The 18722-nt window shown below is 39.1% G+C and overlaps 1 protein-coding gene across 1 annotated transcript in view; it reads right to left on the bottom strand.

Annotated features, from left to right (window-relative positions):
* The window catches only part of NEK10 (NIMA related kinase 10), a 313705-nt gene that overhangs the window by 244663 nt on the left and 50320 nt on the right, over positions 1 to 18722 (bottom strand). Inside the window, exons 8-16 of the mRNA XM_060307961.1 lie at positions 14749 to 14790; positions 13260 to 13338; positions 12236 to 12303; positions 10534 to 10613; positions 9067 to 9153; positions 6182 to 6406; positions 3237 to 3376; positions 2535 to 2596; positions 73 to 150 (exon numbers count right to left, since the gene is read on the bottom strand). Of these exons, the coding sequence (XP_060163944.1) occupies positions 73 to 150; positions 2535 to 2596; positions 3237 to 3376; positions 6182 to 6406; positions 9067 to 9153; positions 10534 to 10613; positions 12236 to 12303; positions 13260 to 13338; positions 14749 to 14790 (861 nt within the window). The remainder of the gene's footprint in view (positions 1 to 72; positions 151 to 2534; positions 2597 to 3236; positions 3377 to 6181; positions 6407 to 9066; positions 9154 to 10533; positions 10614 to 12235; positions 12304 to 13259; positions 13339 to 14748; positions 14791 to 18722) is intronic.

Below are 18722 nucleotides of genomic sequence, written 5' to 3'. Positions count from 1 at the left end.
ATAGATTATATTACCAAAATTTCCCCAGATTCCAGTAACTTGATATTAAAGAATAATGGATATGTTTATTACCTGTAATAGATTAGTTTTTGCTGCATTCTTTTGTTTATTTCGTAAAATTAATTTTGCTATTGTATATGTACCATTTTCCTGTAAGAATAAAGATGCCATGTTATCAGTGACCAGCAACAATGCTATGGAGATACACAGCATAAAGAAGGAAGGAACAATTTTAAAATATTAAAGAAGAAATGTTAGTATAATTTTGGAATCAGGAGTAAATATTACAGGACAATACTAAAAATGTCAGTGTAATACTTTTAAACATCAAAGACTATAACCACATCATAAAATCTCAACTGTCGTTAAAGATTATAAATAACAAAGTATATCAATTAAAAGTGATTTAAATACTTTAAAAACAAAGAGTAGGGGGCAAAAAAAGGGGTCAGAGTAAAGGGATCCAAATGTCTTTATATTTTGCATTTTAAATATCTAATTATGAAATATTTCTCCCTTTATTGTTTTGTTAAACAATACATGTAGATAAACTAGTATAGAAAAGAAGATAGAAAAATAAGAGAAAAATCATAGATTTTTAAAAATGAAAGTTATTTGTATAAACGGTTAACATCTTTCTAGCCTTATTCTAATATAAATACAGACATGGGGGAATGAACAAAAAGTATTACCTTATTGCTACATTTTTTATTATCTATTAAATACATAATTTACTGAACTCCTCTATGTGGGCATTTATATTATAACTGTGAAGAGCTTTACCTGCCTTATTACATTTAGTCTTCATAGCTGTTCTGTGAATTAGTCTGTAATTTCCTTGTTTTATACATGACAAAGTCAAAACTTAGGCTAAATATTTTTCCAGAGGCCAAGACAGCAAGCAATGATAACAGGACTGAGCCTCCCCCTGCCTCAGCAGCCACCCTGACCTGCTGAGCTTCCCCAGGGACTCTGATCACTGCTGACATGATCCGTTACTAACTTTATGAATTTATGTATTTTTAAGTTGATATACTGAACAAAAAAAACTTTTCTCTGTAAAATTCAACAAGCAGGAAATAACTTTTATAACAGAAACACATACAAGGGTTGTATACAAATGTGTGTATTCACACACACACACACACACATATATGACTGTATATGTAGTGAATTGGTTAATGAATTATGCTTTGTGTGCTCTGTGAAATCAGTTTCCTGGCAATAAATATTTTGTTTGGTGTGTTTTAATCACCTCTAGCTGAATAACTTCATGTCCTCTTAAAGTGACTGCTATCCTTAACTCATGGTGTCCTATGCCCCATAGGAATTAAAACAATTAAATTAAAACAATTTAGAATACTGGGTCATATGGTAGTTCTATTTGTAGTTTTTTAAGGAACCTCCATAGTGGCTGTACCAATTCACATTCCCACCAGCAGTGCAAGAGTGTTCCCTTTTCTCTGCACCCTCTCCAGCATTTATTGTTTCTAGATATTTTGATGATTGCCATTCTGACCGATGTGAGATGATATCTCATTGTAGTTTTGATTTGCATTTCTCTAATGATTAATGATGTTGAGCATTCTTTCATGTGTCAATCCCACTACTGGGCATATACCCTGAGAAAAACATAATTCAAAAAGAGTCATGTACCAAAATGTTCGTTGCAGCTCTATTTACAATAGCCAGGAGATGGAAACAACATAAGTGTCCATCATCGGATGAATGGATAAAGAAGATGTGGCAGATATATGCAATGGAATATTACTCAGCCATAAAAAGAAACGAAATTGAGTTATTTGTAGTGAGGTGGATGGACCTAGAGTCTGTCATACAGAGTGAAGTAAGTCAGAAAGAGAAAGACAAATACAGTATGCTAACACATATATATGGAATATAAGAAAAAAAAAATGTCATGAAGAACCTAGGGGTAAGATGGGAATAAAGACACAGATCTACTAGAGAAGGGACTTGAGGATATGGCGAGGGGGAAGGGTAAACTGTGACAAAGCGAGAGAGTGGCATGGACATATATACACTACCAAATGTAAAATAGATAGCTAGTGGGAAGCAGCCGCATAGCACAGGGAGATCAGCTCGGTGTTTTGTGACCACCTGGATGGATGGGATAGGGAGGATGGGAGGGAGGGAGACGCAAGAGGGAGGAGATATGGGAACATATGTATATGTATAACTGATTCACTTTGTTATAAAGCAGAAACTAACACACCATTGTAAAGCAATTATACTCCAATAAAGATGTAAAAACAAAAAACAATTCAGAATAGCTTTAAAAAAAAGATAAAGAAAATGAAATAGACTGCACGTAATATTGGGAATAAACACCATCAGTTACCTACATGGCAGTTCTTTTTAAGCTGAGTTAAAAGAGGAAGGACAAGAATATAAAATGGAATTCTACATGTTAAATAAGACATATTACAATATTTTTAAGCCATGTTCCAGGATACAGGTGTCACCTGAGGTGGGCTCCCTCCATCGTGACAGGTCCTGGCACCCTGCCCTCTCACCTGAACCACCTGGTGGGCGTTGGTGTCGTCGAGCACCAGTTCCGTGAGGGCCGCACAGCAGGCTGCAACGAAAACCACCAAATGCCGTGTCTGTCGTGGCCATGGCGGCACTTGCACATCAGCAATCTCACTCCCTGCCTCAGAGAATTTTGTTGGCAGAGCCATTCCTCAAAAAACACTAATTTTCCTTCTGGCACGTCTCTGGGAGAAAGGCACCTGAGTTGTGCTTGCTGGTACCTCTCCTCTTCGTGTAGCTCCCATGCATGCACACTCCATGGCAGCCTGTGGGGCACCCCTAATGCACCCCGCTGTGCATGGAGTGGGGGGGCAGGCACCGTCAGCCCCATACCCAACATGTGCCCTGTGTGGAGCACGTGCTCAATGTACATGGACAATGGTCAGGTAAATAGTGCGTACTTTAAATATATTATCCAAATTAACCCTTATAATCCGAGTATGAACTACTTTAGAGGGCTAACAGGTTAGGCCACAGAACTTGGCAAGCAGAGGAAAGTTTGGGGTGTCTTTAACCTGCAAGTCCAACACTGGTACCAAGAAGTTTCAGGCATCCACATGAATTTAACTTCACATTTTTTAAGTTATAAATTGGGCCTAATTGATATTATCATTATAATTTTATAATAGAATAATACAAGGTTAAACAGTATCAAATAATGAAACATAATAATATGATATAAATACCTGCTTGAAGAGAGAAAGTATTTTCTTGTATTTCCGGAGGGCTGAAATCTTCTGACAAATGAAGCTGCTGGATTTGGCCTGCCGCATTGGCACTAGACAGGCTTCCAATGGAGGAACGATCAGAAACAAAATTTCTGTCCCTGAAAAAGAAAAGTTAATGCACAGACCAATTTATCAATGGTAGTTCATGGTCAGTGCTTTCTGATTCCCGTTTTATAAATCTTTGCCTCCCCAGGTCATAAAGTTTTCTCCTGTGTGACCTTCCAATCCACTCAGACATGATTTTTGTGTGAAGTGTGAGGTAGGAGTCATCTCTCTATTTTTCACATGGCTGCCTTTGTTTTGAACTCTATTCTTCTGCCATTTACTTGAATACATCTCAGTCTTCATCATTCTGAGTTTTGTCTTTTTCCATTAAATTCCAATCTTCTTTTATTTTAGGAAAGTTCTCTTCTATTAGATGATTGAGGCTTTCCAAAATTTCCTTTTGTTTTGTTCTCTACCTTAGGGATATCAATTATCCACGTGTTGAGAACCCATCTTCTGCAGGCCATATCCTTCATTTTATGTTGTTCTTATTCCCTTGTCTTCCTCCTCTGCATCGTGTGTAAGTTTTCAAGCACGCCCTTCCTTTCACTAACTCCACATTCTTTCTGGTACTCAGTCTCTGCATGTTGTTCAGTACTCATCTTCTTTCCCAGCTTCACAATCATTCTATTCTCCTTTTTACTATCCTATCATCTCATCTTTAATCTCATTTCATAAACTTCATGTTCTGTTTAATGTCTTTGATAAAATAAAGCATTTGTTTTTCTGTTTACTTAGTGCAACATCTTCCACAATAGATCATTCGTCTGTCTTTATCTGCTTTGTTCCCTTCTGTTTTACATGGTTGCCATGTTTTTTCATGCATTTATTTTTATGGCAGCAGCTCTATGTAGATTTCTATATACCCAAACGTAAAGTGGATGGAGTCTCCCTGGCCTCCCTCCTGTGTCATCTGGGCCCTCTGCCCTTCTTTCGGGGAGCATAGGGAAGGTAATGGAATAGCTGCAGTCAATGATCTTTAATAATGTTAAAACTTGAATTTTAGGGATCACTCTATCTGATCAAGAGTATGTAACCTTTTAGTAACTGCCTTTGAGTTTGGGACTGCAGGTGAATGGGCGTGAACAGATTTCCTATAAACCACCTTGACAACAGAGGCTGTTCATACTCAAGCCAGCAGACAACCTGGCAACCTCACCCCTTGTACCAGCTCCAGGCAGCCCATCTCTGAAAGGATATTGTTTACACAGCTGGTGTAATAAATTCTCCCAGAGCACTGAGCCATATTTAACATAGAGTAAGTATTGACATACATCTTCTTCCCAGGGAAGACATTTCTAACATTGTACCATAGAAGTGGACTGGGAAAATTACTCTTTAGATGTGAAAGAACTCTTTTCTATCAAGAATGGTTCCTCCAAAAGGGGAAAACTAGTACCTTATATTAAACTCAGTTCTATGTTGTCAAAAGGCAGGTTTTGTCCTTGAAGTATTGCTTAACTATTATATAATTTAATTTTATCATCAAGAAAATAGCTGCTCTCCACGAGGGCTACCCACAGCCACTGTAATACGTATGATGGACAAAAATAACCACCACCATCATCCTATAAACTCAAGTGGAAAAAAACCTTTGCAATCATAATTACTTTGACTGTGGGGCTAGCTCATTATGCCACAATACTAACGAAAGATTTATAGTTTATACTTTAAAGTACTTGAGATTTTTATGTGATATTCATAAAAGCAAGTAGATTGTTAACAGTCTACACATTATTTCCTCGGTTTTGGTAATGACAGAAATTGTTAACAAAGTCACGGTTCATATCTCTAGTCTGTTCTTATGCTTTGGAAAGTTCCTTCAGAGAATGGAGCTGATGACACATAGCTCCACAATATCAAGTTATCAGGCACAATAAGCACAAAGTCTGAATAATATTGATTTGATAACAAGTCATATTAAAATTGATGTTACTCTGCTTTTATTAGAATGAACTTTATTTACATACTACAGATAACTGTGATCTTTTTCCAGGCAGATATAATCCTTTTCAACTTTGATTCAGCACCTAGGGGGATGAATTATGCTCTATAATAATTTTAGGTAATAGATCCTTCCCATTGGTGGTACCAGTAATATTGTTATTCAATACTTCAATACTTGTAATACAATACCATATCTACTATTTTTTGTTATTGTTATAGTTTTTGCAACATAATTCAAGAGAATTTCAGTTTGAAACTATTTTAACAAGCCATTCCTTCCCCAGATTTATGGCTTTGAATACCACCAGATTCTTTTTTTTGTTTTTTTTTTTGCGGTACGTGGGCCTCTCACTGTTGTGGCCTCTCCCGTTGTGGAGCACAGGCTCAGCGGCCATGGCTCACAGGCCCAGCCGCTCCGCAGCATGCGGAATCTTCCCGGACCGGGCCACGAACCCGTGTCCCCTGCATCAGCAGGCGGACTCTCAACCACTGCGCCACCAGGGAAGCCCCAGATTCTACTTTTAAAAGAGAGACAACAAGGTCTTAATCCACCTCAGAGCACTGCCACGGAGATTAGAGAGAAAAGAGGAGCAACTGGCCCAGGGTCAGTAACATGGAATCATTTGAATAACCGTATTTCCCCCTATTTTAACTAAGGATCATACATCCGTTACTTTAATGCAGGCTGGTGATTCAAAAAATATGTCAGGGCTCCCAAGGAGCTGAAAAGATGAACGCTCCTGACATTGATTTAGAGCCTGTTTGCAACAAGTAAAAATGACTCTGTAGAACATGAATGACCAAAGAATGGGAGGGAGCCAGCTGAGCACATGCCCACCCTGCCCTCGAACAGCTGAGACCCCAGCCTTCATCAGCCAGAGTGAAGCAGGCCAAAGCCTACTCTGACTCACCCTCGTAAAATATGAAGAAGCTGCTTGATGCCTCCCCAAATGCGAATTTCCACACTGATCTCAGGGTCCTCACAAATCTGAACCAGGATCCAGACGACGCTCCACAGCAGCTGTAGGTGGTCTGAGTGCAGCAAGCTGAGGAGGATGGGGACACCCTCGTAGAGCTTCACCTGCTCTCTCACCTGGCGCTCGGCACAGAGCAGGCGCAGCAGCTCGGCCGAGAGCCTGCGAGGGATGGGCGGGAGGGGAGACTCAGCTCAGTGGTGGCTTGACTTGATTCACACGGAGCTGCCGACAGGCACGGACGGTCGCGCTAACAGGCTCTATGTCACAGTCAGCTCATGTTCTCTGTAGAGGGCTGGATCACAGCCAAGTGTTTGCAGCTCTATGGGCCATACAGTCTCTGTCATGAGTACCCAGCCATGCCAACATGTGCAAAAGCAGCCACAGACAACACATGAAAACCAATGGGCATGGCTGTGTGCCAATAAATCTTTATTCACAAAAACAGGCAGGGAGCCAAATTTAGCCTGCAGGTCATAGTTTCTGGACCACTTTCTAAGTCATATCCTCATGGTATCCCCATTAGTCTGGCTAAAAACCTACTAACGAGCAAACAGGCATCAAGTACATACAATGGGACCTGAATTATGCTCAAGACAAAAGAAATATAAAAGTTTTATCCTAGTCTTCAGAAACTTACTAGATTGCAAAAATAAGACATTAATACCTGATGGCAAAAACACTATGATCCAGGGAAATTAAATGCAAAGTGCTCAGTGAATATCTGGAGAGTAAAATAAAGATAATGATGGCATAAGACATAAGGTTCAACTAAGCTCTGAAACATTATGATTATAGACGTTTCATAGAGCTGTCCTGAATCCTCCAGGCTCACACTCTGAACACTCTTCCTGGATGGTGTTATTTATTCCTATGGCTTCAAACACTCCCTCTACCCTGGCACTGTGATCTCAGCCCAGGCATCACTCCAAACCTATAGAGGTTCCAGCAGTCACTTAACTGTTCCACAGGCACTAACCCCACTGTTTCTAAACTCAGTCATTATCCTCCTCCCCAAATCAGCCCTTCCATTTATGTCCCCGATCTGGACTCAGGACACCACAGTCTTTTCAATTTCCAAGCCAAAGACTGGGAATCCTCCAAGACACTCCCTTCTTCTCCAACCAGTGGAGAGCCTTTGGTGCCCCCTGTTTCCTGGGCAAGCACTGGGGTTAATTCTTCTGTGAGTCCTGCAGCTAGCTAAACCCACTGCCCCTCCATCCTTTTGAGCCTCGATTATGCTCAAGATATAAGCTTCTCTGTCACTCTGCTCGCCAATATTTCCATTCTCATCCTGCTTCACAATTCCTTTCCCTGAGCTAATTTTCCATGGCTCCTCTCCCTCCCAAACTTTTATGCTCTGACATATGTTCTTTGGTAGACAGTACTCTTCACCTTCTCAAACTTTCTACACCAAAAATACCCTCCTTGTTCTAAGTGGATCTCATTGTGTGGCTAAATTCCACACTCCACACACTGCAATCAGAATAACTGTCCCCACAAAATCAATCTGATCATGATTAAAATCTGTGAGTCTCCATGTTCATGATAAAAACCACACTACTAGGCACAAAGAGCCCATCATGACCTCGCTAAAGGTATCTCATCTATAAAATATAGAAAGAGAATTGTAGATCAAACAAGTTAAAACACAAAAGTGCTTAGAGCAGGGCCTGGCATGTAGAAGGCCTGGCCAAAATTAGCTCTATTTCTAACTTATCAAAATTAGCTCTATTTCTAACTTATCTAACTTATTATCTAACTTATAAGCCAACTTATCTAACTAGTTTTCTGGCACCCTCCCTCCTGCACTCTGCTGTAGCTGCGCCCACCCATGCACGCTCCTCTCTCACACAGCACTGCAGGCCTCCAGGTGGGAGCATATTCTGTTTTCACTTGCTCTCTTCCTCTGCCTAGACAACTGCTCCTTCTTTTAGGAGACTTGGCATGACCCCTCGCTCTAATTGGAGGTGCTGCTCCATGCCCTCAGGGTATCTATCCTGTGCATCCACTGACCACACCACCTACAATGTTGTGGTGAAACTGATGATTTGTGTGTCTGCCCCTCTCCTACACCATGCAACCATATCTTATTCATCTTTGGTTTTCCAACACCTGTGCAGAGGCTATTGGGTGAATCAATTCAGACAACCAAGTCTAAGTATAGTTTGTAAAAGAGGGTTAAATTGGCTTAGATGAAGAATTCAAGGGATTTACTATGAGTTAAATGTCAGTGTTTTATTGCTTGGGATTTCTGTTAACTATTTGCCTCTTTAGAAAATTATGACTTACTCGACTAAATATCATATGATGCAGGTAACCTAATAAATATCTGGATACAGTAAGTTTTTAGGGCAATAGGTAGTTCAAGTGAAAATGAGTTCATTTTACTCTAGATTCTGTTTTGGTCATGAAATAAGTCAGTAGCTATCTTAATGTATTTTACTTGCCTTAAGCAAAATAGATTTTAGGAATCTAATCACTTATTCAACACACAATCTGAAATTACTGAAAGTAGAGCCACCTCAGAGTTTCTTTCCTTAAGGAGACAGGATGTAAATAAATGTAATAAAAAAATATTAAAGATGTAATCATGAGATTTATATATTTCAAATCTATGACCAGTTCTAGAAGTAAAGCAGGACCAGAGACAAATCGATATATCTCTTTGCTATTGGTTACTTTATATTAACTTAAATAGAAGATAAATGCCAAGTTGACGCATGATATTCAGTTAACAATGTAAATAACATAAGTAAAATAATAATAATCATTTTCATTAAATGTCAGACACTGTCATTTTCCCCTGTTAGCAGTCCTACCTTTTGGAAAGCAAGTCATATTCATGTAAAATCATCAGCAGATTTTCTACAATGTTGAGTTCACTTATTTTCTCCCTACATTCTGGACTACAAATTGAAAAGTATTAGTAACTATGAAAAATGTATTTTACCAAATCCATGTATTTAATATCTTAGCCCTCATATTATCCCAGGAGGAGAAACAAAATGCAATGTAGCTCTATGGGGCAGGGCTACATTAAACTCCAACATTCAATAAGTATTATATGTCATAAATTTAAATTTGTTTAATAACAGTATGATGATAACATGATTTCCTTTGGAGAAAGGGAATCATATGCTGTTCACAAAAAAGCAATGATCAGCGTTACTCACAGTAGCCAAGATATAGAAATGACCTTATATATCCTTTGATAGATGAAGTGGTTAAAGAAAATGTGATATACATATTTATATATATAATTGAATATTTATATATAGTTATAATTGAATATTGTTCAGCCATAAAAAGTCCTGTCATTTGTGACAATATGGATGAACCTAGAGAACAATCTGTTAAATGAAATAAGCCAAACAGAGAAGGGCAACTACCATACGGTATCACTTATATGTGGAATCTAAAATAAACAAACAAAACCGACTACATAGAAACAGAATAGAATGGAGGGTGTTTACTAGGGGCTGGAAGTAGGGGGAAACAGGGAGATGTAGGTTAAAGGGTACAAACTTTCAGTTATAAGAAGAATGAGCACTAAGGATCCAATGTGCAGCACAGCAACTACAGTTAATAATATGGGGTTGTGCACTTGAAAGTTGCTGAGAGATCTTACATGTTCTCGTCACAAAACCAAAAAAAAGAGTTAACTATGAGAGGTGATGGATGTATTAATTATCTTGATCTTGGTAATCATTCCACAGTGTATATGTGTATCAAATCATTATGTTGTACACTTCAAATACATAAAATTATATTTGTCAATTAGTCCTCAATTAAGTTGGAAAAAAACCCAAAAAACAAAAAAGCAGTGATCCACTTACTGGTATAAAAACATATTTAAAGCTTTTTAATTTAAAATAATCATAACATCTGTAGGGGTTAACTAGAATTTTTTAAAGGGCAAAAATATTTGAAAATGTTAAAATATAAATAGGGGAGAGAATGAAGAAAACAAGTCAGGGAGATTCAACTTCCAAGACATATTGTGTAATTTTGAAAGTAGAAGTAACTGAGGGTTAAATGAAAAAACTAGGTAAATATTTCTAGTCAGGGAAAAAAAAAGAAAATTTTAAACTGCTTTGCTGCTCCAACTTAAATTCTAAAATGATGCTTTTCTATCCCGGATCCTTTTCAGTATAGTTATGGTACTTCATGTTTATTTTTCACAAATTTTAACTAAGTAGATGACAAAATAAATAGAGAAACTGATCTATTTTGCATTTCTTCCATCTGAGTTGCTAAAGCAGCAGAACTTATTAAAATACACTCACCTTTCAGCTAAACTAGCCACAGCCAGAAGGGCACCCAACAGAACGTTAGTATCTCGGGCACTGAGTAAATTTACTAATGTCTGAAAAATGAAGTAAAATAAGGTTTAATTATGTAAGTACTACAAGCTTCTTGAACAGTATGTTTCCTTCTGAAGATCATAGAGGCTTAACCTCAAAATTTGTTAAACATTCACAATCCCCAGTTCTTAAGGGGCAGGCATCCACCCCCTCTTCAGACGAGCTCCTTGTAAGCATTACTTGCCCAGGACAGGAAGCAAAGGGACCACGATACATGGCCCTCTACTTCCAAGTGCCCACGCTGTCTGCTCTCTGTCTTCTGGTAGCGACCAGTCACTGAGCACTCATTCTGAGTTGGGCATTGGCATTGTGGCAGGCACTTTCCAAATTATGAAAGTACTTTTTCAACAAAATGTTGAAGACTGTCATTTTTTCCCAAACTAAACAAGATATGCTAACACTACCAGACAATCCATTTGCCTCTCAAATTTCTGAGTAACATCACTGAGTTGGGAGTCGTCTATATCTTATCAGTCACCTTCTCGGGATTCCCATTACTACAAATTTACATATTTTCCCTCTAAATTTTTAGAACTCAGGGTCCCCCAAAGCACACACCCAAACATACTTCAGACCAGAGCTGTATAACAGCTCAGACCTGTTATTCAGACCTGTATAACAACTAATAGGCTGATTTTGGGTTTCTATTATGTGGGTTTTTCCCCTTTATGATCTTATGCATTTTCTATGGAGCTATTATTATCTTTGTTTCTCAGATCCCTTCCTCTTTTTCTTTTCTCACTTTTTGCTTTCTGTCTTCTAACATAATATTTCTCAAAATGCAGTCACTGATATATCATTTCACAATTTTTGTCATGTCCACCCTTAACACCTTAATGCTACTCAAATATGTTCTTCAAATTCTAAGTGATATCAGTGAAATATATAGCTATTGAAATAAAAAATGTTGACCTGTATTATCACTAAGAATCACCCCCCCCCCATACAATGAGCAGCATGTGTTAACACATTTTAGGCAACTTTGCTCTAATATATGCTGGAAAGTGGCTTCCTGGGATATAAAAACTCAACAAATTATTGAAACCTGGCTCTAGGCAGCTACCAGCTAAATAGTTTTGCTGTAAATATAAATGTAGTCTGTTTTGATTAAACCTGCATTCATTCATCTTGAAATATGTATTTGACCCATAGGCTTATAATACTAAACCATCTTGTTATGAAGTTAAACCATATGAAATTGACCTACACACCAGGGTAATTTCACATGGTTCAAACTAATATAACCTCATGTGTCAAATGGAATGTATTTATATGTATACATACACATATATGTATTTATTTATTTATTTGTAAACACACACCTAGGGTCAGTTTATATATAGTCAAGGTTTTACAAGCAACATTTAAATTAAGCAATAAACTTAGTTGATTAAGCAATAAAGAATTAAATGACATAGAACAAAGAAAAAAGTTTCAGAAAACCTTTATTTGCTGTTTCTATATTTACTCCTTAGGCAGGTTAGCAGAGATTGGCAATTTTAGGCTAGGTTAGCAGGCTTGAGAATTATAATTACACATGGCTTGACCACAAGGGCTCTGGACTCTAGCATGTGAACCACCACCATATGAAGCTGAAGCAGGAACTCCTTCTGGGACCACTCACCTTGTGGGCTCTGCTTGTGGTGACCCATTCTCTTTGGTCTTTGACAGCAGCAAGTTTTTGAAAAATATCTATAAAGGAATGGAATATCTCAATGAGGGATTTGAAGCTTAAAGGGGGTCAGTGCTCATAGAGCCTCAGGTCTCAAGTACTGATGGGCAAGCAAAGGAAGGACAAATGGGAACACAGGCCACACAAAAAGGACAATGGAGGGAGGAGGGACAGGGTTGATTTTTTTTACTTCAAGAATCACGTTTCAAGCTCAACTAGTATTTATTATATATTACTATTATAATAATAAAATTTGGAGATAGCAAGAAAATTAAACCTTCCCTTCCACTTAAAGTTGAATGAGTTCCTTAATATCATTACAAGTTCATAGTGAAACCTATTCTTCAAAGATAGTCCCCATAAAGATTTCATGTGATGGACTTAGCAAGGTTCCTCAGTGGAGGGGAACGGCTGGCCTCACAGAATCTTCCTGGTCCCTGAGGCTCACCACAGATTCCTCTCTCCCTGGAATTGAGAATTAAGGTCCTGTCCTGTGCACACAAAGAAAGTGGGCTCACTCTCACGAGAGCAGGAGTGTGCACTCATCAAATCCAGGGAGCACGGAAGGTGGGCTGGGAAGAGCTTCCAAAAAGAGAAGCTTTGTAAGTGGGTATTGTTATTACCCCAATCTTATAGATGAAAAATGAATAGTCTCTGACATTTTAATAGAAATCGAAGGAGGCAAAAAATATTTTTACCAAAATTTGTTTTTATGGAAGGAAATCTCTCTTGCACTAAATAAACTAAGCTTGTGCTCAATGAAAATCTTTTAAAACATGAAATCGGGTTTTTCAAGGTAAGAACTGTGATTTAAAAATCTCCCCTCTGGGTACATTTTGCCACTGAGCATAACAGCTGGCATGGACTCTCAAGCTCATAGCTGTGTGGGGACCCCCGTGAGTATTCAAAGCGTCCCCCCTTCCCTGCTGCAAATGCTATGCCCGGAAGGCCAGCTGCGTCCCGGGACCGCGCTTACACGTCATGTTGACCAGCTTGTCCACGCTGTGCTGCGCCTCCCCGGAGCCGAGGTACCCGTGGGCCACGATCTCCATGTACTGCGGCGGGGGGAGGGGGAGACCGACAGGCGAATCAGAGGGGAGGACGCTCAAGCACACAGCAGGTGAGGGGAAAGGTTGTGCACTTCTGAAAATGAGCTGTAGGTGGCACAACAGGCTCACCAAACAATACTTGGTGCCCCTGGGCCTGCTTCACTCAAGGGCAGAAGGGAGTGGGTTTCTGGGTTCTTGGCTTCTGTGGAACACCCCAAAGTGGAGGGAGGGACCTGGAAAGATTGTTTAAACTCTCAAAAGTCCCAAGATGACTCCTAACTGGATAAATTTGTGTTGCAATTTAGCCTCCAAATAAAAGATACAAGTAAGATGCAATAATATAGTACATAGAATTTTAATTCTTCAATGTAACTTTTCAGCAGAATTTTAATAACACACTGCATATATTTTATCGACCTTATGTTTTATAACATCCTAAATTATATCTAACCAGCATACAAGCAGATAGCAATAATCAGAATGAAATGTATGGGGTAGTCTAATAATCCCTCACTGTGGATGACTGATTGTAATAAGTTCAGAGAAACACACATAAATTTCTGACATTTTAATGAAAGTAGAATGGATAAAAAGATCCTTTACAATATAATTTTATTAAAGATTATTTCATTAAATGAGCTAAACCTCTAGCCAATTAAAAATTTTCTTAAAAATAAAAACAAGATATGTTTTATCAATTTCCCAATAAAAAAATAATAAAATAGATTTAATATTAAATTTTCATTAAAATTAATCATCCATTAATAACTCAGGATGAGTTTGTAGGGCCACGGGTTTATTATGAAAATTATTCTTTCCATACATGGTATAGATTTCAGGAGAATGGGCTGTTTCAACTGTTTCCATGCCTGGAAATTTTGTTTGATTGTATTAGTAAGCCCAAACATTGGACTGTCGCAGCATATATATTCACCTCCTTACTTTGCCTCAGTAGTTACCAAAGCAGAAAAATAAATGAAGTCAAGATCATTCCTCACATTGTCATTTATTTTTAATATTTTAGTGAGCACAGCAATTCTTTTTTGTGTGGAAAAGTTATGAACATCTTCATAACCAATATTTTCTCCCACCATTTGGTGTGTGCAATGCTGAAGCCTGGGGCCTGCCAGACAACACCTATTTATTTTCTTTACTAACTAAAGACAGGTGACCTTTTATATTGATAGAACTTTCTAGTTTCAACAGGCTGGGTAAAGTGAGCCCAATTAGCCAAGAGAAAATGTCACGAGTCCCTCCCTGCTCTGTGTGTATCCTGCCTCATGCTCACACTCACAACCCTGCCTGCTCCTCTCCTTGGCATGCAGCTAAGGTAAGAAAGACATCTTCTGTCACACACCTGTGTAATCTCTGCCTAAAAGAGAAAGGCAAAACCAGCCACCACAAAAGGAATCTTACCTGAGCTAGGTTTTCAATCCCACCCAAGCTATGGAGTATTTCCTGATAAAATAAAAACAACAGAACACACATGAAAGATGAGAGTGGTGGGGGGAATGTATTTTACATGCAATCTATTTATTAAGTTATGAGTTTTAATTATTCTTTGAAGACCCACATTCTAACATAAATATGGAAAACTTTAATGTTTTCCAGTCATACTATATTTAAGATAAGTTATTAATAAATATGAATGAAAGTTGGGTTGAGATTAAGAGAATGTAAGTATGCTCAGAACTGCAGCCTGACTCCTAATTCTTTTTACTTCCTCTCATGTCATCATAAAATGTTAGAGCTGGAAAAAGCTGTTAGATATCATTCCCTTCAACACCCTCATATTACAGAGTAGGAAAACTAAGACCCAGAATGGTAAACCATTTGCCTAAGTGACAGAGCCTGGATAAGAATCCAGCATCACTGAATCCCAGGACCTTCCTCTAGGCCTCTGCCTAGTGTGGCCCATGGACCAGCAGCAAAAACACCATCTGGAGCTGATTAGAAATGCAGAATCTCCTACTCCCCCCAGACCTGCTGAATGACACTATGAATTTCAACAAGATCCCTGGGAAATTCACACGCCCAATAAAATCTGAGCAGCATTGCTCTAGTAGACTAGACGACAGGGCTTCTCCTTAAAATGATGTGGCTTATCCTAAACTAATGTAAGGATAATCATTGCAAAATGTCCTCGGATATAGGTCTTTAAAATCAATTCCCAATAACAAGGCACTGCATGAAACTTCTGAAAAGTGCTTATTAAGAGAGAGAGTGCTGGGAGGCTGGAGTTGTGAAAGGAACTGGTTTGGAGCTCTCCTAACAGTTGATGCTCTCAGGTTACCCACACTGACATTTATCTTGGGGTTAATGGGTTTCAGGTGGCCCTAACCTGTGTAACTCTGTATTGACACCTCTCTCCTCACTTTCTATGCACACAAGGAAGTTATTTGAAATACAAACATTAGCCAACATTCCAACTCTGGAAAGTTCAGGGCAATGAGTACGTGACTGTGAGGGCGCGATCTCGTTCTACCTGGAAGCTGAGTGGGCAGCTGAGGAAAGGCTCAGGGGCTCAAGGCCTCCTGGGTCAAGGTTTCCTTATTCTGTGTGAAGGGAATTTGGAAGCGACATACCCTTGTTTAAATTAAGAATAAAGGTACATTTATAACGCTATTAAAAATCGTTCTATGACCACCTATTAATTTGAATTCCCATGATTGCTATTCACTTTAGAAGACCTATAATTAAAGAACGTAAGAATATTGTATACATTATCACTAATTATGGTGGAAATTTTATACATATAAAAATAACATTTTAAAACCACTTATATATTTTTTTAACATCTTTATTGGAGTATAATTGCTTTACAATGGTGTGTTAGTTTCTGCTTTATAACAAAGTGAATCAGTTATACATATATATATACATATTTTCCCATATCTCTTCCCTCTTGCATCTCCCTCCCTCCCACCAACCCTATCCCACCCCTCCAGGCGGTCACAAAGCACCGAGCTGATCTCCCTGTGCTATGCGGCTGCTTCCCACTAGCTATCTATTTTGCGTTTGGTAGTGTATATGTGTCCATGCCACTCTCTCACTTTGTCACAGCTTACCCTTCCCCCTCCCCATATCCTCAAGTCCATTCTCTAGTAGGTCTGTGTCTTTATTCCTGTCTTACCCCTAGGTTCTTCATGACTTTATTTTTTCTTAGATTCCATATATATGTGTTAACATATGGTATTTGTTTCTCTCTTTCTCACTTACTTCACTCTGTATGACAGACTCTAGGTCCATCCACCTCACTACAAATATCTCAATTTCGTTTTAAACAATCCAATCCAAACATGGGCAGGAGACCTAAATAGACATTTCTCTAAAGAAGGTATACAGATTGCCAACAAACACATGAAAGAATGCTCAACATCATTAATCATTAGAGAAATGCAAATCAAAACTACAATGAGATATCACCTCACACCGGTCAGAATGGCCATCATCAAAAAATCCACAAACAATAAATGCTGAAGATGGTGTGGAGAAAAGGGAACCCTCTTACACTGTTGGTGGGAATGTAAAGTGATACAGCCACTATGGAGAACAGTATGGAGGTTCCTTAAAAAACTAAAAATAGAACTACCATATGACCCAGCAATCCCACTACTGGGCATATACCCTGAGAAAACCATAATTCAAAAAGAGTCATGTACCAAAATGTTCATTGCAGCTCTATTTACAATAGCCAGGACATGGAAGCAACCTAAGTGTCCATCAAAAGATGAATGGATAAAGAAGATGTGGCACATATATACAATGGAAAATTACTCAGCCATAAAAAGACACATATTTTTTCAGCAAATATTTTTTTTTCATTCCTGTTAGGTAAGATCCCTGGGTTAGGCTCTGAAGGGGACACAAACATATAGATGACAGAGGCTGACTTCACTGAGCTGCAAGCAAGCATAAGGCAGATGTACAAATAACTGGAATTGAAGATAGAATTGGTAAGTGTTATAAGAAAGTTATACATGAGGTGCTGTGATGTTGCAGAGGAGGGACATATAATAGCCTGCTGAGAGGACTAAGGAAAACTTTGTAAGGGTGGTAGCCTCTGAATGGGCTTAGAAGGATGGATAGATGTGCTGAGAAGACATGGGGGGAGAGGAGGAAATAAAAGGGATTCCAAGCAAAGAGAACAAAGAGGCTCAAAGGTGCATAGAAGTTGCGTAGAAAAAACATCAAGATGTTCTATTACTGTGAAAAGCACCTCCCTAACACCATGAAGGGAATCTTTGGGAATAATGTTAGAAAAATAGGGTGAGATAAACTGGACATGTCCATTCAGACGTGGACATGAGCCTGAATTTGAACTTTGCCATTCGGGCCTGATGAAAAGGTGCGAACAAGGGCCAATCAGAATCAGCCGTGAGCACATCGTCCCTCTAGTCTTAGAATGAACTGGAGAGGCAGGGGCATGGAGGGAAGCCCTGTGGGTTGCAAGAAGGGAGTGGACAGGTGGGCTGTCTTGGCAGTGGTGTGACCAACTGGGCGTGAAAGGGCCGAGGGCAGGAAGCGAGTGCAGGAGGCATCTCTGTCTGCGAGCCAGGGTGACTGGGGGCAAGCACACGATGAACCCGGGAAGGGGAGAATAGGCTGGGTAGACAAGGAGACTGAGTCTGGACATGCTGAGTTGCTGGTGGTGTATCCAAGTGACAAAAGAACAACAGCCCGGGGAAAAATGAGGCCAGGGCAGAAGACTGAAATCTGGCATCGCTGACATAAAGGAAATTTAAATTTGAAGCTTGGGAGGGAGAAGACACCAGGGAGAGAATAATGGTTAAATGATTGGTCATGGTCATCTTTAAATGTTTACCTTGACAAAAATATATCTATCCAACAATCAATGTTAACAATATGGAACTAAGCCCATGTTTCCCAAACTCTCTCCTGGGAATAATCATTTTATTCTGTGCAGTGGGTGGTACTAGGTATTCTTAAAAAAAAAAATTTCATGATCAAATGGTAGGTTAAACAGAATGTAACAAATTATCTTATCGTAGACTAAAACTCCTCAGTAAAATTGAAAACTCCTCCGAGCTTTAATATGCTGCCGTGCACTGTAAGTCTCTAGTGGGAGAACCCGTGTGCAGCTTTCCTACATATCACCGGGCAGAGCACATTTCTTTTCACAGAATACTGACCAAGTCCTGTGGAGCACCATGAGAGAAGCGCTGCTATAAAGTACAATAAGGGGAAAATGCACTCAAGCAGTTACGCTCCATTTGTTAAACAAACACTTTCCCCGAGGCCCCGACAGAGACTGGAGCGCTGCGGGGACACGCCTGCTCTGACCTGCCAGCGTCTATGGGAGAGAAGACCACGAGGCACGCACACCCCTGGGCTCAGCATTCCTGGTTACTGATCTGAAAAGCAAACAG

The sequence above is a fragment of the Globicephala melas genome, chromosome 11 (genome assembly GCF_963455315.2).
Source record: "Globicephala melas chromosome 11, mGloMel1.2, whole genome shotgun sequence".
NCBI classification, from domain to species: Eukaryota; Metazoa; Chordata; class Mammalia; order Artiodactyla; family Delphinidae; genus Globicephala; species Globicephala melas.
Note: the sequence above shows the minus strand (reverse complement) of the source record. Positions and strands in the feature narration are given on the sequence as shown.